Raw genomic sequence first — 23,644 nt, 5'->3', positions numbered from 1 at the left:
AAGAATGAATTCTTAGATGCTTACACAGCTCTCCTGCCTCCAGTCCTCAAGCAGTTACTTTTTTCTGCTCAAACACAAAACTTGAAGATAGAAACTGGCATTTTAAAGAGAGGGAAGCAGAAACTGCTCATCAAACGAGCAAGTTGAGCTACGCTTCTGGGTATGTATTACGCTATCATTTTTGCATTACACCTACTCTACTAAATATACAGAACACTGAGCAAGCGATAGCTGTGTCAGCCACCAGCTAATCAAATGAAAAATTATTAGGCTTAGGAAAATAATAAAAGCAGAAGCCAGCTGTGCGTTTGCTGGATGAAAATCCCAGTGTCTCCATGTTAGCTCATGTGCATTTCAATTTCTGGGAAGAAAATAATGGGAGTTTCTCCACCCTTTCTCATGTGAGCCATAAAACAGATTTATTACCTAGGATATATTCTGTGTTTTCTCCTGAGGAAAAAAAGAAAGTGGTGGAACAAGTTCATTTTTTCCCTTCTACAATGAGGATTTTCTTTACAATGAACACAGAGCTAAATTTTGGTATTATGTGGCCCTCCCAGTTAATGCTCCAGTCACACTTTTTACCTTTCTAAATCTCAGAGAGCAGCGTTTTCATCTCAGTGGGGAACACACAGCTGCTCCAGCTGTCCGAGTGTGAAACGGCCGTCCTGGTATTCCTACCTGCTTTGTTTTAAAGCAGAATCCTTTCCTTCTCTAAATCAAAGAATTTAACGGCTACTAAAAAAATCACGGAGTAACTTAAAATGATAATTAAAAAAAATGTAAAGGCAAAGCACCGCTCTGCATTTCTTTGCAAATAGTTCCTGCTCAGCTTTGCCCTTCAGCCAGCAGCCACCCAGCAGCTCTGGGAAACCTAAAGGCAGAGGTCAGGGTTGAGTATCACCTGGAAAGGTTTTCCTGTAGAAATGACTCTTCTTTTTTCTGTAACACTCACAGTTTGACCTTTAAAAATAAATTACAAGGGAGAGAATTTGCAGACTGGAAGGATTTTACTCCCAGGACTCCTCATTTGCTTACAGCGCAACGCTCCGATCCTACGCCCCTCCGAAGAGCAGTGAGAATAAACCAGCCCTTAGCAAAGGCGGTGTTCTGCAGCCCCCACTTCTGAGATGCACAAGAGACAGACTGGTACCTGAACTCCTGAATCACAACACAGCCCAGAGCCTGCGGCCGAGTGCTCAGCAACCCGCTGAGGATAAGAAGTGCCTTTGAAAACAACAGCCAGTAATACCTCCGTCCCTGAGGAGATCTGTGTCATGTCTGCCACCTACCCAAGACCTACAAAGACCTGCACCCTTGATAACAGCATCTGCTCTTTACGAGTTGCTTTTCACAGCACAGCAAACCTGACATCCCACAAAGCTCCAGTTCTCTCACACAGCCCCTCACTGTGAGGACACGTCCAGCAAGCCATAAACAGCGTTAGAAATGAAACATCAGAAAAGATGAGCTGTGCCATCGTTAGCAGCACATCAACAAAACGTGCTGTAGGAAGTTGTGAAACATATGAGTGTGTATAGTAATAATATATATACGTACACACGTATTTTGCTTAGGAAAAGCAGAGTCCACTTCCTTTTAGCATAGAGCGGTGCCAGCACAAGGCTCCAAAGGAAGCTCTTCTGCTCAGGCAAAAAATACACAGACATTTTTGTAGATGTATTTCTTTCTCATGGCTCTGTGAGCACTTCTACTGCTCCACAGAGACCAGTATTTTAAGAAAGAAACAACAACAAACCCACAAAACAATAGTTAAATAGGCGTTCAAGGTATTACTAATTGGAAACCCATCATTTGTACTATCAGGTATATTGCAGTGAGTCAAACTGTATTCACGTAAAGAAAACAAATCCATCCACACTGAATTTTTGGATCAAAGTGCTACTACTGCTACGAAACTTACTTTTTTTCTATGTAAAGACATCCTCACAACCACGCAATCCTGTGCCAAGGTTCAAACTCGTACAAAAGTCAAGTACCACATAATGTACTACACCTTAGAAAAGGTGTGCAAAAAGTAAAAAGAATGTTTTTTAATCCTCTCTAGATTTGTCTTTACAACCCCAGGAATGTAACGCGCACCTCTAACCCAACCTGCCCACAACAGCACCACTTACTACAAAGCACACAGAGTCACAGCAGCTATTTTTCACCACAGACAATGCTTCGTAGGTAAATACTGGAAAGCAAGAATTTTCAGCTCCAAATTCCCACACCTGCTAATTAGCAACAACTGACTGGTTTGTGGTTCTCACTACACTGAAATGTTATTGCAGAGAAATAGCACTCGAGATAAACATGAAAGCATGCAAACACAAAACACAACCCAGCAGATGTATGTGACAACAGACACCTCTTCAGAACGTCAGAGCGAGTCCTAAAGGTTTCACTGCAAAAAGACACTCGCTGTATTCTGAAATGACCAGCAGGTTCCGGAAAGGCGCGGTGCATGCAGACCACAGATCTGCTCTGCACTATGTTAAATTCTAATGCTTGAAACTGCAGCTGTGAACCAAAACCAGGCTGTTTGAAATGAGAAGCTGGCAGCTATCCCAGCGAGTGCAGAAACGTCACTTCCATCTGCAAAACCATCATAATCGACTGATAACAGCACATCTGAAGGAACCAGCTTAGATTACCTGACCACAGGATGTTGTTACAGTGACGAGCCTGCCTGCAGATCAATTAAAACCTTAACAGAAATCATTAAAAACAGGATAAAATACTTTAAAAAGTCAGTATTTTATTTGAAATGCACCGATATGGACAACAACAAGTACACGTGCCCCCAGCCCTACGGCTCACACACGGGCACACACCTCGTCCTGCCCAGGCAGGCAGCCGGCGGGCTGCAAGGAAACCGCAAGGCTCCAACAAACGGCTGCAAAGGAGCACTAGGACACCCCGACTCCGATCGCTCACAGCCTTTATTTCTTCCCAGAGCGCTACCAAACAGCACGCCCTTCTCTTTTACCTTATTTATTTCAAAAGTTGTTGGATCTGGGCATGAGCTGACTTTCTACCGGAAAGCGGCACGTGAAGGAGCCGCACAGAACACGTTCGTCACTTCCACGGCCGCCGCTCCCGAGCCGTGCCGCCGCCAGGGGGCGCAGTGCGGCCATTCGGGGGCCCGGCTGCAGCGCAGCGCGCGGAGCTCCGCGCTCTCGGCTGTTCGCAGCGCTCCGTGCCGGCACGCGCCGACGCCGGCTGCGGCGCAGCGTTACCTCAGCGGGATTTCGCGGGGCTGCGCTCTGCGCGGGCGGGAGATCCGGCCCCGAAAGGCGGGGTTCGGCTCCGTGCCCCACCTGCGTCCGCGCGGGTTTTACTTGAGCTCGTTCGTTACCGCTCCCTTTTAAACGCCTTAAAAAGACGCGCTTCTGGCGGCTACGAAAGCACCGGCCCAGGGGCCGCTCCGCCGCCTCAGCGAGACGGAGCCGCGCCCTTCCGCGCAGGACGGGCGGGCGCTGCGCGAGGACGGCCACCGTTCCACGCCGCCCCGCAGCCGCTCCGCCGTCGTCACGGCGACGCCCCGCGCAGGCGCATTCCGCCTCCCCCGAGCCGACGCTTCCCTCCCGCCCCGCCGCCTCCGCGCCCCGCCGCCGTCCCTCACCGATCGTCGCTCCGCCTCGGGGTGGGGGGTTGGGAAGCGAAACGCCGCCGATCCGGCGCTCCCCCGCCGTACCTGGGGCCTCTCCTGGGGACCGGGCACGCGCGGAGCGCCGCGCGGCGGCAGGCCGGACCCACGTGATGCCCGCGGGTCGCTTTTGGCACCCGCCGGGGGATGGCGGTGCGGTGCGCATGCGCCGAGCGGAGCGCGATGGAAGGCCGCAGTGCAGCTGTGCGCCGCCGGTCGCGGTTGGGCCGCGTGCAGAGCGCGCTCGGTCTGCTCGGGAGGTGTTGGTTAGAATGGGGTGCGGATCTGCGCCCTCAGCCATCCTGAGCGTGCAGCACCCCTTCAGGACACAGATAACGAGGTGTGGGCAAGAATTCAGGAAGGTCAGAATGCAATTAATGGAACTGGAATTAATGCCAGCTGAAATGTGCCACAGTCGGATGCAGTTTGTTGCTGAAAGTCCCATCACAGTGCAGGATTTTACACGCTGCTGCCCCTCTCAGAGCTCTCAGAAGCACAATCTCTGTTCCCAGCAGCAGCAGTGCACTGCCAGTACCACCAGTACCAACCACCAGTACTGCAGAGCCCACACCTGTGTGTCCTGCTGTGCTGCACAGCCACCCCTGCTTGCAGGTCCCCCTCCTTCCCGTCCTCCATTCCTCCAAGGGATCACCCACCCTCTTGTTGGGCAGGAGGAAGAAGCCAAATCTCTAGTTAAATAAAGCTTTCAACCTCCTGTCTTCAAAACAAACACTGCATTGTGGACACCAAGCTCCTTAGGTAAAGCCTAAGGTCTCAAATCCAAAAGATACACCGTGTCCCTTTAATAATTTCATAGTGGAAACCCTTTATTTGCCCATTCCTATGGTGTCATGGAGTTTTTCAATGATTCTGGTTTAGGTTTCGGGATTAGGTGAAACCAGAGTGCCTTAAACCTCTTTAGAGGTTTGGGATTAGGTGTGCAGCCGGCCTACTATAGCCTTTCTGTGCAAGTCTAAATTAAATGGCAAGAATATTTGTTGTGCACCGATTCACAGGTGTTTGGCAAAATACCAGAAAACATAAAGGAACCACTGGAAGAATCATGAAGGCAAAGCCACGGAAACATGAGTATTAGCTAAGAACTGCAGTATCACTTGCAACTGGGGGGTATTTCAGGCTGCTTCTAAGTGAATTTAAGGGTGGATATAATTTTTATGTGTGTCCCTCACGTGAATGTGAGTAAATTGAGGATCTGTCATGCAAATGGATCAAGGGTTTTTATTTGAGTATCACATTCTGGTGCTCGCTGCCTTTTTTATAGCAGATGTATATTAAAGTTCATCAAACAGCTGATAGCACTGACGCTCTATTGTTTTATCGTACACATAAATTCTACTTCTCTGAGGCATGCATTGCCCTGACAGCATATGTTAGGTCATGAGGAGAGAAGCACAACAGATTTATGTCTGTTATTAAAACTCCACCCTGTCTGGGTCAGAAGGCAGAGACATTTACCTCATTGATGACCATGGACTAATTGGAGGAGATAGTTTGGTTGTGTAGGCTGTCTACTGTGAAGCTTTTCAGCAGCTTTGCAGTAAATATCGCTCAGGATATTTCTACTCATTTCCATGCTCAGCCCCATACTAGCAAAGCCTGACTGACTGGCCATTCCCCTAACACGCAGGCTGAGGTGAGCAGATTTCATCAAGCGAGATGGAGAGCAGCTCAGCACTACAGTGTCAGGATCTCTGCAAAATGCAGCAGCTGGTTTAGTTGCATTCGTAAGGAAAAGCTGCATTTCAGATGCCTGGCTCTGTGATGCCCTGGTATCCAGAGGAGCAGGATAAATACTTACAGTGAGGCAATGCACAGAGCCCAGTGGGTTGGCTCCTACAGCTGTCCAAAATTAGTTAATCCTTGAGCATAGCTACCTCCTCACATTACTAATTTATTTCACTTGTGATGTGCCTGCCAGCCCCCTCCAAAGATCTGTATTTTGAATGCATCTCTCCCCAAGTAACTGGTTTTTAATTGCAACTTGCCTGTATTTAGAAAGTCAACTACATCTCAGAATTCCAGGGTTTCTCTGGTGTGCTTTTTTTTACATGTCAGCAGTCAGTTCTCTTGAAGGCAGTGTTTCTGGATTCATGTGGCCAATCTTCTGATTAACAATGCACACAGCCAGACTGTATCTTCTCAAGGCTGCTTGCAAAATCAAAACAGAAACAGTTCATTTTCAAAAGAATATCTCTGCTCTAATCAAATGAACTGTAGGCTGAAGTAGGAGGGAGGCAAACTGGAAGGATTTAACAATCTTAGAATCTGTATAAAACATTATTTACAGCTTAAGATCTACATGAGGCTTGAGTTTTTAATAGAAGTTCTTCCCATTCTTAATGGTGCATGTAAGGGAGAACAAGAGAGAAATGTTACCAGTCAAGGACAAAACCATAAAAGAGCAAGCAGCAGGAGAATGAAATGAAAGTATTAGGGATGAAGGGAGGCTGAGTGGGAGTTCATCTTCATACATGATTGATCCATACTTAAAAAGAAAAAAGACACTATTCTCATCCTTAAATGAAATGGCAGCCAGGAATCTCATATTTCTCACACCCCTGAAGCTCACATCCCCCGAACCTCTAGGCGGGAAACGGAGGAGCAAACTCCCCCCAACTCAAAGGGCAAGTCCAGCATCACCTCCTGGGACTGAACGTGTACAAGTCTATGGGGCAGAAGACACACATCCCAGGGACCCGAGGGACCCGGCTGATATGGGTGCCAAGCCACTCTGTCATACCTGAAAAGTCGTGGCTGTCACGCAAAGTCCCTGGGGTCTGGAAAAAGGGAAACATCACTGCCATTTACGAGGACGGAGGAAGGAGGACATGGGGAACTACAGGCCGGTGAGCCCCACCTCTGTGCATGGGAAGATCATGGAACAGATCCTCCTGGAAGACATGTCAAGGCACACGAGGGAGAGCAATCACACACGGAACAGACCTGCCCTGGCTGCTGGCACCTAAAAGAGCAGACCAGTCAGGCCACAAAGACTTCAGGACAGCAAATGACGTCTCATCCTATGCAGGAAGCTCATTTCCTTACACAGCTAGTGAGGAAAAACAGACTCTTAACTACATGGGAACATCCCTTCCACCTTTGCTTCTGATTCCACCGTTTCCTAGTGTAGCGCACCTGCACAGCAAGCTTTGAAATTCGGAGGTGCCACCCCACAGAAGCGCTGCTGTGACCTGCCTGGGAGGACCTTGCACTGATGTGGGGGGTCCCATGGCAGTGATAACGGAACCGGAACAAATGGGGAACAGTGTGACATTCACATTCTCATGTGAGTTTCAGGGGCCTTGTCTGTATCTCAGGGAAATTCCTGGTCACCTTTTTGAGGGAAGGGAAAGGAAGGGAAGAACCACCGTGTTCCTCAGAGACATCACTGGAGACGATCCGAAGGCATCAGCTGTACAGCACCCCACCAGACCTACCCCTGTAGCAAACCCCCTCAGGCAGAGAGTCTGGATGAGAAAGAGAGATGTTCTGGATGCAAAATGCAGATCCTCTGAAACGAGGCAGAAAAGAGGGCTACAGGCCAAGCCTACATCTTTGCAAAAGCTCGTATTTTTGTTAAACCTGACCAAACCTTTGATCCAAACATCTCTTTTGGGGGATTCCAAGCTAGGATGAAAGCACAACAGTTTCATCCTAGCTTGAAACATAGCCTCACATCTTTGATTTCTGAGGACAGATCAGTTTTCTTTGGGCTGGGGCACAGACAGTAACAGATACCTCACCTCTAGCTGAGAGCAAAAGGCTTAAGTGGATGGGTGGACAGACGGATGGACAGACACCACCAGCAGCGTGTGGTGGGATTTCATGCAACAAAATCAAACTCTCTGCCTCACCTCCTGAGCTTATCCTTTAAAGACCAGTCCTGTGCTCACAGCTGGAGTTTATGTGAGTCCTGCCTTATTAATTAAGTGTAGCCAGTGCCTTTATCCCCTGAATTCCAACAGAAGCAATTAGAAAGCAGATACTTCACACATAGCAGCTGGTCTATTTAACGCCCTCCCCAAGTTATTTGCTCCCCTCCCCCAGCCAACCCTGCTCCTTCTTTTCCCTCCCTTTCACCTAATGGAGAAGGAGGGTAAAGTCAAGGTGGCAAACACAGGGGCAGTAGATAACCATTTTCTTATTAAAAATTATCTAGTGTAACACTGAAAATAGAGGGGTGTTGCTGAGGGCACGTTTCTGGGCCAGGAACTGTAACATTCAGCTAGCAGATGGGAAAAAGCCTTGGCTGTCTATTGTGTCCTCCTTAAAAGGGGATCTGTATCAAAGTAGCAGCATTTTTTCTTCACCACGGGCTGTGGATGTCATTAGCACAAGTCTTGTTTCTATTTAATGCCAGAGTTAAGAGTCACATAAAATAGGCACAGGTGAGGGCACCAGGCCCATTAAGTTGTGCAACGTGACTCTCTGGGAATGTTTTGAATGTCCATGTATTCATGCTTAGGAAAGTCAGTCCCATAGTCTCTCCTCCCTATTTCCCAGTCTAAATACTGCCTCAGTGATGCCATTAGACCTGTAAAAAACCCACTCAGCATCTGATATTTTCCACCACTCTCAGGGAAGATCCAGTTACCAGAAGGGCAGTCCTGCCCCTCTGTGTTACATGCAACGCTGGGAGATGCTGTGGACAAAGAGCTAAAGCCATAACAAAGTCACAGTTACAAAGTGAAATTTGCCCTTAGCAGACAGTATTCCATGCATGTAGATACTTCCAAGAACAACTCTTGATTTAAGGCAGAAAGGCAGAGCTTTTCTGAGGGAAGTTAAGAGTTCAGTGGCTGCACAGCACTTCTGAAGCAGGGAAGTAATGCCATGTATTTCACACACAGGGGCTCTCAAGAATCACATTTCCTAGCATGCCTGGAATTTTCTAAATGTGGATTTTATAGGCAAGATAGAGATCTTGTCCCAAACAGCATTATCTAGTCGTGACATTGATATGAATAACATGAATATCAAAAGAGTAGACAGCCAAATTACCCCAGTGCTGTGAGATTTATCTGGTAGATGATTTCCCACTTATCAGGCATCATGAGGACGTTTTCAGTTAGAATGTGGGGAAGATTCGGCTCCAGTTATAAACTTCCTCTCTCTTTCCTCAAAGCTCATTGGAGAGGCTCCTTTTGCTGCCAGCTCCCCGGATGTTTGCCATTTTTAAATGAAATTTTGAGGAATCTTGCCCCACCAACGTACTCCACAGCAGCATGATGAAGCACCTAATACTTATGTTGCAGACAGGGAGAACAAGTTAGGAGGGATTAAGTGATCTGCCCAGCTTCCCACACGACAACACAGGTGTGGCTAGACATCAAAACTCCTCACTTTCAGCCTTTGCTGTTACACTAATCTGCTTTTAAGTTTTCCTGTTAAAAAAATAATTATCATTTCAGTAACATGTTTGGTGGTAACCAGGGTGTGCACGCTCCTAATCAAACAGCCCATGGTATTTTAGAAACTCAGAGCTGGTTCGTGAGCCAGACCCTTTTCTTCACCTGGATCCTTCCAGTGGGAGAAAAATGAAAGAGAATGGCAGCCCTTTGTAACTGCAAAGGCTTCAGCTAATGAAAGCAGAAATGGTGTTTCTTATTTTGGCAGATAGTAGTAAACACTGCTATTAAAACTATTATAAGATCAGTTAATATTGTACAAAATATTAGTGATGTCTGAGCATAAAATAGTGCCCTCATCTCGTTAGTTAAAATTACAAAATGATTAACAGCCCAATTAAAAACATTTTTGTTTTTGACATGATAAATTATACTTTATCTACCTAGCTATAGATGTAATTGATTATTTTATCCGTTTGCTGTTGGCTGTCATTAAAAAAGACAGATACCATTGATTTCTGGCCTCTCTCCCACTGAGAGAAAGAACAAATCCTGCTATTAATGACAGACAGCATCATTATGAAAAAATTCCATTTGCCACTAGGCAACATAGCTGGGTTCCAGCAATTATTGTATTAGTCAAGCCGTTGAGAAGTTCCATAAAATTGAGAGAGTTTTTAAGGAGCATTCAACATTATTTGGCAACTTTTGTGATGTAACAATTAAAACCATGCTCCAGGCCCCAAAATGTGCAACAGACTGCCAAAATCAGATAAAACCCTAAAAGGCCCCTGACTTGCAAAGAGAAAAAAAAAACAAAATGTTTACTTTTAGGATCAGACATTCATCAACATTTGGCTTTTGTTTCAGCCAGTGTCAGATAATAACAGCAACAGGTTTTCAGTTGACTTCTAACAGAACTCCAACCAGTTTGATGTCAGGCCTCTGAGAGTTAGCTGGGGCTGACACCAGCCTCTCCTCAGGAGAGGGAAATCTTATGGAGAGCTGGTGCTACCAACCTTGCTTAGTAGATCAGACACGCAGGAGCACTTGGCAGTGCCTTTTGGAGTGAATTACATCTGTTCACTAACAGCAAATATCAGGAAATGACTGGAGAGATGTTCAAGTTATTCTTTCCTTTCCTGTCGGAGGGCTGAGCTAGGCAACACCTCAAATTGTCCTGATTCCAGGGAATTAAGCTGAAGTCTCCTGTCCATATATCCCATTAACCTGGGAGAAAACAAAAACAAAAAAAGAAAAACAAAATAAAAGCCCACACTTTAAAACTGCTAAGGGAAGTTGCTACCAAACCAAGTTGTGGCCAAGTTTACCATCTGCCTGTTTCGGTATCATGTGGTGTTAAGGAATAATGATTTTTGGTGTCAGGCATCTGTAGCAGAAGGTGAAGCTGGGTACAAAACACAGACCTGATCTAGCCTAACACAGACTGTAAGAATCACTTCAAGAGCACATATATCTGTAAAGAAGTTAGAAGATACTGATCTCCCTTCTCAGAATAGTGAAGTACCCACTCAGCAGGTATCCACATATCAAAAGATTTTGATGGGAGAAGGGTAGCAAAGGGAGCTGAGATCTGAACATGGGATGAGGACCTAGGATACTTTTTTTGCTGCTAGAGGGCAGGTTTTAGCACTAGCATCCTGCCAGCCTCCACCTGGAACATGCCATACCAAGTAGGACAGATGAAAAGATACAATTGAGCCTGACATAATATGGCCTTTCATCACACTTCTTCTTGGTGAACACTAGCAATTGTTAGGGCCTGCTATTTAATAAAAGAACAAACCTAGAGCCCTAAGCAATCAATGGCTTCTACCTGATTTAAGTGGGAACAGCAGCATACAGCATTGCAGGCCAGTGGCCAGCCTTATGGGCTGTATGCCATTATGGGCAGCTCTCAAATCGTGTTGCACTGCCAGGGCAAGAGCTCAGACTTGGGAGAGAAAGCATGGGAAAGAAAAGCGCCAAGTCCTGCTAAGCTCAGGAATCAGTAGATGCTGTGAGATGCAGTCACATTTTCAAGCACTTTTAACTTCCAGCTGGTGGCTGGCCATTGCCAGGGTGGGATAAGACGTGTAGCTATACAAGTGTGAACCCCTCAATAACTAACCAGCGGCTTTACAGGAAAAACTGGCCTTCCAGTAGCAGAGGTAAAGCATGTATTGTGATAGTATTCAGTTTTCTTGTCTAAAAGAGTATTTGAGCAGTCTTTAAAGTGAAGCATTTCATGTCAGCTCAAGAACATAGGTCAGTACCTGTGAAGTGTGAAAAAGAATAACTTTATTTCTTATTCTTGAATTATGTGAGTTAGTGGAGCCACATTTTCAAGATGTTAGTTTAGTGCCAGATGAAGGCTTAGGAAGTTTTTTTTTAACGTATCGTTTTTATTGGCATTAAAACTTCCGTTACTGAAATAATTATGTTGCAAGGTAGATGTGGGAAATACATTTTAAAAAGTCATCTGAAAAAAAGCAAGGTTTCTAATATTTTTCTCCGTCACTTTGGCTTACAGTTCATCTGAGCCACCATTTAGGAAAATGCAAACCCCAGCACAGAGGGACAAAAAGGAGAGGGTGGAGCACATTGATAATACAGCATGTTGGGTATTACTGAGAACGACACGTGTGTTGGAAGAAATAAGTTGAAAATTTGGGCATTTTGGATCAAGGGCTGTGTAGAAGGCTAAACTCCCTGATTAACTCCTCACAGAGTACTCCTGCAGTTCCTCTACAGAGTGCTGGAACAAGTCTCTACAATTCAAACAGGTTCTGTGCCAGCCTGTGCTGTTCAGGCTGTAGTTTGTAGGTGCTTGCATATTCCCCAGTTGTGCCAGCTGGCTGGTGCTGCTGTTCAGAAGGATGCCAGATGGCTAACGCTTTAACCAGCCTGGTTTCCAAGTGACCCATTTTTATAAGCTGCCACTTTAATTAAAACAAAACATACAAGAAAAAGAAATCTATCACCTGCAACACATACTGCTGGATGCCTCTCTGTCAGTGGGTGCACAGACTTCTCTTCCACATCACAAGTATCAAGAGGAAAAAAAAAAATCACCCCATCTGCTAAAGCTGTTTGGCCCTTTGAGCTGCAATGTACCAATTCCTGTTTACAGGATCCAGTGCCCCCTGCTGAAAAGAACAAAAAAGAGCATCAATGCTTCCCAGGCCCTGCAGTTACTGTTAAGGTACAGCAGTGTTAGGCTCCAACGGCCGGCAGGCTGGCAGCCTCCCTCTCCCGTGCACGCACACACACGCACCCCCCGGCCCATCTGCCAACAGCGTTTCCAGGTTATTGCAAAACAACACATGGAAAGTATCGAGGAACTTGCAATGGCTACAGAGCTGTCATAAGAGTAACATTTCACTTTCTGGAGGGGGAAATGCATGTGGACATATGGTAGTCGTGAAAGGAGTTGGACGAGTAACCTTGGCAGGCTGAAGTCGAACAGAAACGTTGCTGCTTTGCCTTGATCTCCATTTACAATAAACGCCTCGGCTTCAGCTCGGCGTTTTATCTGCGAGCAGCCGCTGGCATTTCTGTGTCCGCGTTCCGTCTCATTGCTGCTCTGACATATTTACACGCAGGCCGCGGCCCGGGCAGCTGTGAGTAAGAGGCCGTATATCAAGAGAGGAAAAAGGGATGCAGAGATGAATTTTATGAAATATTTTCCGTTTTTCTTTGACTTGGTTGCGCATTTTGCTATGGCCCATTGGGCACTCACTCAGCACTTGGACACTTTGCTCCACGAAGTCTCGCCTGCATTTCTGGTTGTGTCTATGTGCCAAGCCTCGCACAGTACCTGAGACAGCCTACAGGGAAAAGGAGATTTACAAAAAGAATAAGGTGAGTAGGAGGGAAATTTCCTGCCCTTCAGCGGCATGTGCTGCAGAAGAGAACCATATCTTGGAAGTCACCAAACAGTCTTGTCTGATTCCCACATGACACAGACTGTTGCATTTTACTTCTGACTGCCAAAACGATAGAAATTATTTATACTAATTTGTGAAAAAAAACCCAATGACATCAGTTTGCAATTTAGGAAGGTGATATCATCTCTAACTTCTTTGGGCAACAGAAAGAGTTAATTTGTTAATGCCTTTTGTGGTGACTAATCCTCTCTTTTTTTTCCCTGTGACTGACTATTATTTTAGGTGCGTTGAGTCTGCTTAAAAAGGCAAGGTTTAGACATAATATTAATGATATTGTATGTGCAATAACATTAGAAAACAAACACAGATGCACCTGAGGAACCTCAAGGCATCTTCTGGCCTTTCTGGACAGACAGCACGGAGTGGCCTCCAACATTTTCACATGGAAAAACATTAACTTGCACAACACAGTTTACTTTGAGTGACCCTCTTGACTTTCAAACAATGAGAAGTCCAGACCATTGTAGAGCTGAAAACTTGTTTTGGAAGAAGAGGCCATTGTTCAACTAGTAGAAGATGGGAAAAACTAAAAGAGATCCAGAACAACAATTGGAAAGAAAAACTGGACATCTGAATGGAATATCCACTGGTGTCTTTCCTCTGGCATTGGCACCCTAACAAAGGGTGTGAGAGATTTTTCCCCTTACTTTTTGCAGTGTGAAGATGGGAAGAGAGCACAATTTGTTTATTGGCCTTAAAGCCATACTAGCATTAAAATGTCACTGCATATACTTATGCAAGGCTCAGGACTGGGATGCAAGAACTACACACTCCCTTGATAGTCTACATGAGATCCAAAACAGCATGTGAAAGTGCTTATTTCCCTCAGATGTCTGTTAAGGAGGTCTGGGAAACAGAAGCATGATTCCAATTATATCTCCTTGATACAGTCTGAAAGCTAGGTAGGCCCAGCCAGTCAGTGGCAGATTATACAGTCGTAGATGCATACAAAGTCTTGGTACAACAAGTCCCATTTCAAAGACTCGTTATGTTTGGGGTACATGTCCCATCCTAAGCACCTTAGTGCAGGCAGAATACACTAGATGTCCTGCTGCTGCCAAATCACAGATTTTTCTTTACAACTGTGCATGCTTCAGTGGAGCTGAATCAAGTCATTCTCATCCTGGATAAACGGCCAGGGGATCCCAGAGCCATTTAGGGAAGCACCCATCAGTACTGCTGAAGAACCTTCACAAGAAGAACTTGGAATGCTTTTCTGTGAACAGTTTTGTTAGCTGAAGTTACAGTGAAAAGGAGCAATGGGGGTTCTCTAGCATATCCAGAGCTGAACAGGAGCCTGGCAGGATTTAAAACAGCACCAGTTTCAGTAGGTACTTGTACACCCTCTGCCATTAACACATGGTCACTACTTCAAGCTAAGATGTGGGGATCGTTTGGTGACTCACCCAAGATCACACAGATGGTGTTTGCATCAAGAATTTGACCCACCAAGCCATCTGACACCTCAGGATTGTTCACTGAGGATTAGATTGCGTTTAGGAGACCATTTTTATATATGAATGTAGGATTTGGAGCCATGAAGGAACGGTAAATTAAATAGTGAGGAATTTGTCACATCTCTGTTCAAAGCAGGCTAACATTTCATGTAAGTAATTACACACTTCAGACAGTTGCAATCATCTTCTGCACAAATAATTTAAGCTTACTTGGTCTGTTTTATTCTGATTTAAATTTTTATTGGAAATATAAATACCTATGTCGGTCACCAAACTAAACCAAACAAACATATCAAGTAGGGTCTATTATAGACTAATATGGAAACAAATAATCTGCAAGTCTGGTTTTATTTATAAGCTTATTTGAGTTTTTACCCTAGGCTCATATTAATCGGGTTTGTGGTTTCCACATCTGTACTGCTGATGCCCAGTGCAGACTGCATGCCAAGTCAGACCTGGGCATCCTCCAAGCTCTAAATAGAAAACATATGCTTCAACTCCAGCCACCTCAAGACAAGCAGGGCAAGTAACCTACCAAATAACCACAGCGGGTGCAGCAGGCAGAGCAAAACTCTGGGGAACTTTCAGAGGTGCCTGTTTGAAAGCTTCTTGCTTCTGACTTGCTCCAGGGGCAGCCAGACTGCCGCCTGTATTATATTTGCTCTCTCTGATGATCGAGAGATAGCAATTCCCTTTGTAGCCTCCCCTTCCTCTAGCTGCAGCTAGAAATTCACAGACTGGACCAGTTAGTTCCCAGTGTCAGCTAGTAATACATATTCTAGAGGAAGATGGAAGAACTCTTGCAGATGATGGCAATGCAGTATGAATTCTTTCCAGAACCCCTGATTGTTTTTAATATTTATAAAAAGCATTCTGAACATTCATGAGAGCCATAAATATATGGATAAAAAATGCCCAGTGCCCTTTGTCAAGCCAAAATAGATCCAGCTGTTCTGTGGTGCTGGTCTCTGACTGCAGAGAATCCCTGTATTAATGAAAGATGTATAAAGGGAATCCCAAACTAGAAATATGATCTCAGCTAAAGACTGCTTAAAGCAACTATTAGAGAGTACTTCAGGGAAGGACATGAATACAAAGCTGATTCCCACTACAGCCAAGATCCAGTCACATGAACCCACCTCCATAAGGAAATCTGTACTGCCCGCAAACGGTTTTTAGGACAAGATGCTTCCAGACACACTTTGTTTTGTTCTGGTACAACATCTTCCAAGTTCTGTGCCAGTAAAATTGCGTCACTGCAGACTCAACCCTAGAGTCAATCAGAAACACAGCACAGTATGAGCACCAGGCCTGCTCCCTTCTGGGGCAGACGAGGAAGGCCAGTACATGAGCTGTAGCAAATGACATGTGAGCATTAGGGGGGAAAAAGGAAGCAGTATTACTGGTGTAAATACTAGAAAATTGGCAAAGGCAATCAGTTTCTGTCCCTATATAACCTATGATGATCATTCAGCAGCTTCTGCCACCTGTAGCAATCATTATTTTCCTGACAGTTTCAACAAAAGTGGCGTACAGCAGTGCCATACATTTTTTAAAGTTACATCTGTGCACGCTGTTCATGCAGAAATATTGTGATTCATGTTAAGAATGCAGAGCAGGGAAAGGGAGGAGGTGTAAGGAGTGAGAAAAAATTGACACAACCTCAGTGCCCCATTCATGTTGAAGGGAATCGCTCTGTCATCCATCATTCTCTTTCTCAGAGCATTGCTTTGCCCAACGTGGCTGATCCACTAGCGCTCAGGCAGAGGTAATTGTTATGAAATTGAGATAGCAGAAGAGCAGTGTCTGATAACAGAAGGGCAGATCTGTCATCAGCACAGAAGGCAGTCTTGTGGCAGTAGCCAAAGGAAAGAAGATGCAATTAACAATTAGCTTTGGTAAGAGAAGACAAAACTTTTAAAACAGATTCTGCTGCAGGAAATCAAGCCACAGACTTAGGAATTAATGGTTCAAAGTCTTGATTCTTGCCTTGCTAGATATAATATAAGATGAAAGAGAGGGAATTCCTTTTGCCATTTATTCTGGCTAGCTAAGAACCAAGGTTTAGCTATGGAAAAAGGCCAATCTTACAACAGTTACAGGAAATGAGAATAGCTTTGCAGCATTTCCAAGCAAATCCAGCACACCTTCAGCTTATATTCTGGGTACAAAGTTCAGGCTTCTCACCTCAGAAAACAAAATGGAAGTGTTTGGAAGGGCCCTTCACAGCTCTCTAACTTCTCAAGTTAGAATCAAATTTACAAAGAGCTCTTGGTATATTAAGCAGGCTTTGCTTTCATACATTTGACCTTTGAACTGCATACTCCTCCTCCCAAGCTTGGTTAATGGATCTGGAAAAACAGATAGAAATTAAGATTAGAAAGATCATGCCAGTAGCGCTGTTTATAAACATAACCTGAAGGTTTACCTGCACTGCTTGCTTCTAAACGACTTGCTTAAATACTGCTGTGTGTGCAGCCCTGGCAACAACCCAGCTCAGAAGCTGCACAGTGAGTCCAAACTCTGCTCTTTGTTGCATCTGAGCAAACTAGGTGGAATCTCACTGGTCTCCAAAAGCTGAAGAGAACACACTGGAACTACTCTTAGCACAGCCTCTGCTCTGATGTGTGACCTGGGTCAGACAACACCGCTGCCACCTGAGCCAGCTGCAGCGTGACTCTGCTTGTTAATGCAGAGAAGCTCCTATAGATGCTTTACACCTGGGCTGAAACCTTTGGGACTGATCCTGCACACAACTACATGGGGTCGAGATGCAAGAATTCAGTACAGACTCATCTGAAAAAATGCTCTTTGAAAAAGCTGTTGAACAGTGACAGTACTAGGGCAAAGATGAAGACAATCACTGCTCTGAATGCTATTTTCCCTACTGTATCAGGCTTTGTAGAGCTTGGTAGAATTCAAGATAGAAATGTAACACGCTTTCACATAATGCTGCCAGTCAGTGCCACGATTTCTGCTCTACAGGGAGGGGCAATTGCTAAGGAAAAAAACATAATTCATGAGACAGTTCCTAGGTGTATATATGCAAATTGTCAAGTGCTGCCTCACAAGGATGGACTGGATTCTCATCTCAGAAATTTCACCTAATAACTTAGATCTGTTGGACTTTATTTCCAACGAGAACAGGATCCATGTAATTCAGATTAGTGATTCAGATCCTATCTTCATAAACCCAGTTCCTAAAAAAAAAAAAAAAAGCTCACTTTTAAAAATTAAATATTCAGAAAAATACCTGATTATTTTGGGGTAGTATTCATAAGCAAATGTATATCTAACTAAACTATGTGTGTTGCCCACTTGTCAGATGCAGGTTGGGCACGATTCAGTCTGCATCAGTAGCAATAGCTGCAGATCCTTCTGAAGTGAATAATTATTACAAGTCTCATGTGAGGCCACACTGGAGATGTGCAAGGAGTACCACCAACTAATCCACGCACCAGAAGTAGTGCTTTTATGCAAATCAAAGGCAGGTATATTCCTCTCCATTTGACACACTGCGTGTGGATTAATTGAGACTCTCAAACGACATTAAAGAACTACCTTGTTCTGTGATTTCATGGTCCACAGGTGCAGGAGAACAAATCCAGCACAGCCTATAGACTTAGATAAACAACCTTGTACAGCATTGCCAGCTGTTCTTTTCCTCCCCTTCCTGACTGCTTTGGTTCTTCATATTTTCCACATCTATTTTTTTGTCCTTTGTCCACAGCACACTATGTTGCTTGTGCTTGTAATGATTAATTTCACAGCTCACACCTAATTTGACCCTAATAACTTTGGCTGCAAAGAAGTAAAATGGACAACTGGTTGTTGATCCAGACAACTTATCACCCCATGAACACAATAAAGGCAGAGCTGTTTATCAACAGGGAGATGCCCATTACTATTTTTACAGGCAGAATGCTGGAGCTCCCTTATCAAGCAGAGAGAGTAAGCATGTACTCCAGGCACGCAGAGGGGAGGCAGACTGCTTTCAGCCTGCAAGGCCACACAATATGGGAAGTGGTCGCTTGAAAGAGGAGTGGGAAGAATGACAGATGTTTTGTGCCTGTGCGTTTTTTTAGAGGACACTGGGTCCCTGCCATGGGAACAGGGTGGACAGTAAAGGCAGTGGACTAGATGTGAAGAGTGACAAAGCAAGTCAGCCATGGACAGCCTGTGGGAGGCCAGAGGAAATGCACCATTAGTCAAAGTTGGAGGAAAAATAAAATGCGATGACAACTGGGCCATTCATGTACTTCCCCTTCAAGGACTGACCAGACCCTTCATGACTCAAAAGACTCAAGTATCAGCTTCTTTTTCTCTTCATCCAGGCTAATGTGCGCCAGCACAGTCTGAGAAACTCCCTTGTCGCTTTTATTAATTCTTATCTTGTTGTTCTTGGCTACACTTCACTGCAGTACAGTGAGGGAGAGTGCTTCAATCAGTAATGCAGATCCAAGTGAGCACCCTCTTCTGTTGTTCCTACATATCAACTGGATAGCTTAAAGCAAACGTGCATCCAACTTATGAACTTGAGAAATATTAGGACTTCCAAAACTAGAAAGCAAGGCAATAAGGTGGCCTCACAAGGATGTTCAAGCCCCAAACACAATCTTATGATGGTCCATTTGCCACTTTGTGTAAGAAGAGCAAGACCTTAAAGTTCTGAGTAACCACAGTGACAGTGAAGACAGCCTTGTGTTTCACAAGCAAATTTCATCTGATACGCCATTCCATCACTGCCACACTAATCCTGAGGCACACTTGTTACCACCCATGAATCTGATGTATTTTGTCATTAAGGAAAGGCAGTGCCCTTCAAAAAAACCCCACATAAACACTTACAAATAGCTGATCTCTTATTCTTCAGTAGAGATTGTGCCATAGCTAAGGAGAAACCTTATTTAGAACTGCCTTCTCTGATGCTGTGGCATTTCCAGATTTGGAAAGTAGAAGAGAGCTGAATGAAAAGGCACGCAGGAAATCCTGAAATGCTCCTTCAAGAATAATAAATACCCTGGACTCCTACCCCACCTAAAGGGAATTTGCTCATTAACACTTAAACAGAACGTAACAAAGTAAAACAGAATGAAGTCACTACAGAAAAGCAGACATGACAAAAATTGAGAGGAACACAATTAAAACTCTTAATTAAGGACAAGGTCAAAATCTCGACCAAAAACTTGATGGTATCCCAGACAGATGCAGAACGAACAAGACCAGGAATCAATGCAAGCAAACTGCCAAGAAAATTCTCCTTATTTTTCCTGCATTTGAAATATTCCTATTAAAGAAATTCAGTGAGAACCAAGAGGCAAAAATCAAAACATCTCTCATGATTTAATTAGATCCCAGTCTGATGTAAATTAAATAAATCCTTTGATAATGTGAGAATTATCTCAATTCTTAAGACTCCAAACAGCCTGTGTTCTTTAAATTGCCTATGGTTAATCATCTCTGCTTTCTACATTACTGCAATCTGGAATCATTCACCTAAGCTAGCCAAATTTAACAGTGCTATCAGAGCATGAGGGCCCTGCTGCCCACACTGCTATGCTTACCAACATCTTCCCAATTACTTAGCAGTCTTTTCAGTAGAACGTTCATCGATTCCATTTCTCTAAGGAAAATGCCTGTGTTTTCTGATGTTTTCAGCTGTGTTTGTACAACTTGCCTTCATGTGAAAATTAATGCACTTCCTCTTCACCCTCTGAGACAAAGAAAGAAAGATGATCGGGATTTAATAAAAATGTCAAAGCTCAATCTTTGTCCCCATTTAACAAAAGCATTTAAATAAAAGCTTCTGTGCATCATTAATCGCGTTAGAAACTTCAGGGAATGATGCAATTTAAGATAGCTCAAACCCCTGCATAAAGCTAAAAAGTGCTGGACAGTCTGCTGCTGTGACACTATGCGAATGAAATCTTGTTTGGTTGCATTCAGTTCGGGTTCTGTTTCAATAGACATACACAGTTTAATAATAAATTTGAGCCTCGTCTCACAGGGACATTGCAAAGAAAAGCATTTATGTATTTTCCTGCTTCTTTTTTCCCCCCTCCAAGTTTAAATCCTAAAAGCTGTATTTTTTTCTATTGTCTTCTTCCCCCTGTTATCTTAGAAAATGTTAGCTAGGTATTTTCTTACGTCTCTAGAGCTATGCAATATTTTAAGAGACATAGCTTGAGCAGGTATCCATTGTCCTTTTTAGATTTGTTACCATCTATCCAGCTCAAGCTCCTAACACAGCCTTGGGAAAAAGAAGTCCCCTTGCGAAAGATTTCAGAAGAATCTTGCTGTTCTTCTATTTTCTGCCAAAACAAGGAAGAACAAGCCCGATTCCCACCTTGCTTTATGCTAAGGGGAAGAAGGATAGGAAAATATCCCACAACAGTCCTGTTCTTCATGTTCTCTGAAAGAGAATGGGGGAAGAGGGACAAAAACAGTAAGGATGTTTACAGTTCATCTTTTGCAGAGCACTGAGGGTTTCCCTGACTTAATGCTTTAATACATCAGATAAACTCGATCACAAAATGCTGAGATTTTAGCCTGGAAAAAATTCCCCCCACCCTCTCGTTGGAGATGCTGGTTCCGACAGGCTGCAGCTCCCAGTACCTCTATTCCTAGCTAACAATGCAAAGCACCTTGTTCAAACAAGACTGGTCTCCATTTCACACAATCGCCCCAGGGAATATTCGCTTTTCTCTTCATACTACACCAATCTGACTGATGCAATTGGATTCTGGAAATGTGCCTTACTAGTTTCTATTCCAGATTCCTAGGGATGATGCTAATTTTCCATTGTAGAACTGGAAAATTTTAGGTGTGCTAGATCTAGTCTGTAAGAAACGACAGCAAACAAAGCAGCACATACAATTAACTCACGAACCGTGTTTGGAAATGGACGTTACTTAACGGCGCCCCTTGCAAAGAAAATCTGCAGGGAAAATAAGACAACCTTCCTCACTCCAGCAGTGCTTGAAAGGAGACATTTTACATCCACACGATGAATGTGGATGCATCGATTAATTTGTGCACCAGCTCACCATCCTAGCTGTTTTCTTTCCAGTGGTACAATGTTAAGCCTAAGAAAGCCTAGGAGTCCCATTTTATTCTTTAAAGATTTGATCGTTTTCTTTTGTTTCCCCATAGCAAACAGAATCCTATTCACATCCCAAACAGAACGCCAGCAGTTGGCATGGTGTTTTTTTAAGGCACATACGAGATTAAAGACTGAAATCAGATGCAGCGTTGCCAAAGTCTTTGCAATATGCATATTTTCATGGCAAGATGATTGACAAGAATTGCAATAAGGTGCTGAAGGGAATATTTCACCTGACCCATCAAAATTCAATGTAAAGGATTAGAACTAAGAAGAGCTGACAGTATTGACTTTGAGTGCCACAACAGAAACATAATTAGCTTTTTGACATGCAGTGGACAGAATTTTCTATTTTATAGACAGAGTAATTAAACCAAATCTGTTTCATGCTGCCCCAGAAAACAAACACTCTACCCCACCCCGTCTCCCTAGCACAAAAAAGGTCTGCTCTTATGCTTCCTCCTTTCCTAGTAAAATTCAGGTTTGGCACTAGAATAAATGCATGCAACTCCAGCCTTTCTCCTGGAAGAACATCAGGAAAACTTTGTGCATAAAACTAAAAAACCTCTCTTAAAAGGGAGCATATAGATCTGAAAGAATGAAAAAGTCAATGAATTTTATATAAGGTTACTTACTGCAAAACAAACTGTCTGCACTATGCTTATTAAAGGCATATTTCATTGCCTAATCATATATGTCTATTGTATCTTTCATGTTTTGAACCGTAATAGCAGTCTGTTCCCCAACTGTAATAATGAAAGACATTTTGGCGTATGCTTATATTGATTCTACTTTAACAAAGCACTTGAGACATATGCATGCAACCCACTGAAATTAATGGCTCACACTGAGTACATGCATTGGGATTCAGACAAGCAGCAATGTAGCTGGGCACAAAGTTGCCGACTTCACAGGATAAGCTTGAGCCTCTGAAGGAGTCTTCAAACTTTACAATGTTTAAATGTTTTGGTCAGAAATACACTTTTTTTGCTAGCATGGCTACTCTATGGAATAACCATATTCTATTTCTATGGATAAAAGCATGTCTGAAGGAATAATAACAACCGCAGAAACCTCTTGCAGGAGGTGTTCACAGAAAACAGTGCATGTTTACAGGAGAAAATGCAAAACTTAATTGTAGACAATAACTTACCGTTAAGAACAAGCCATCACTGGCTGTAAGTGACACAGCATATTCAATTCCCACTTCTATAAACTCACAAAGATTGTCTGTGCACTTGTCTGTTATTCTTGTTGGCAGTGAGATTAAAAGGTGTATGAGGATAAAGAGGGGAAAAAAATAAAGACCAATGCTTACCTCATTCCCTTTTTAGCCAGTAATCCTAGCTATCCTAATTAGAACCTGCAGTGAAAGAAATCCAGGAAACAGAGTAAAAATAACTTTAAATGCAATTAATTCAATACTTCTTCTTCAATATCAATCCCAGGAAAGATATGTAATGTTAGAACAGCCTGTTCCAGCAGCTCAGCATCACTCAATTTAATGGGAACTTCTCATCAAAAGAAATGAACATAAAGAAATAAAATTGGGATTAACTCAATCAAAGTAGTTCCCTTCTTTCCTGATAGAAATTTCTCACAGTTTTTAAACACGTGTTGCTAGCATTTCTTAATTAATTTTAAAATATTTTTTATCTATCAACCATGTTCACAGCTACTAAATGGCTTTGCTGTAACGTATTTTTCCTCTACGTTTCCTAGTCTAAAACCCAAATGGCTAAAATACAGGTTACCCCTGCATAATACTCTGCACTGTATTTCAGTAAGTTTCCGAGTTACATCTGGCTGAGTCCTCAGCAGCACCTCAGCACACAGACTGCAAACATACCTGGTACCATTAGCAGCAATTAACAGCAGAGCATATTTGAAATCATACGTACTTCATCTAGAGTTGTTTTGAATTCAAATTTAAATAGTTTTGAAGGTCTCCCAGCCTGGAATAATGGCCATTCAGTTTCTGCATCAGAGGGAGGCAGGGGCCAACATTTCCTTATTAATCGCTCTGAGTCCAGCTTCCTTCACATGTACTTCTAACATTAAGAGTAAACAATACCTAAATATAAAGCATATATGTATGGAGCTACATGCAA

At 43.6% G+C, this 23,644-nt stretch overlaps 2 protein-coding genes across 15 annotated transcripts in view; both read right to left on the bottom strand.

Moving 5' to 3' along the window:
* GNB1L (G protein subunit beta 1 like) overlaps positions 1–3,711 on the bottom strand; it is a 35,589-nt gene extending 31,878 nt beyond the window's left edge. For 2 of the 5 annotated variants that reach the window (XM_042828672.1, XM_042828676.1), the window contains exon 1: positions 2,996–3,118. The gene's annotated coding sequence lies outside the window, so the exon portion shown is untranslated. Of the gene's footprint in view, positions 1–2,995; positions 3,119–3,326; positions 3,335–3,631 lie in introns of those variants that run through there. The other 3 variants (XM_042828674.1, XM_042828675.1, XM_042828677.1) reach the window with 3 other exon arrangements.
* Positions 3,712–4,468: 757 nt separating this feature from the next.
* Positions 4,469–23,644, bottom strand: part of TXNRD2 (thioredoxin reductase 2) — a 51,332-nt gene continuing 32,156 nt past the window's right edge. Inside the window, exons 16-23 of one of the 10 annotated variants that reach the window (XR_006170519.1) lie at positions 23,435–23,607; positions 22,852–22,896; positions 20,778–20,843; positions 19,996–20,144; positions 16,619–16,782; positions 15,571–15,701; positions 6,417–12,854; positions 4,469–5,821 (exon numbers count right to left, since the gene is read on the bottom strand). Coding sequence is in view for 1 of the 10 variants with exons in the window: in XM_042828548.1 (XP_042684482.1) it covers positions 23,591–23,607 (17 nt within the window). In the remaining 9 variants the exon portion in view is untranslated. The other 9 variants (XR_006170522.1, XR_006170523.1, XR_006170520.1 and 6 more) reach the window with 9 other exon arrangements.

This window comes from Centrocercus urophasianus, unplaced genomic scaffold (genome assembly GCF_019232065.1).
Source record: "Centrocercus urophasianus isolate 14NV4802_14NV808 unplaced genomic scaffold, USGS_Curo_1.0 seq_30, whole genome shotgun sequence".
Classification (NCBI taxonomy): Eukaryota; Metazoa; Chordata; class Aves; order Galliformes; family Phasianidae; genus Centrocercus; species Centrocercus urophasianus.
The sequence above is the reverse complement of the archived record's forward strand: the minus strand, read 5'-3'. Positions and strand labels throughout refer to the sequence as shown.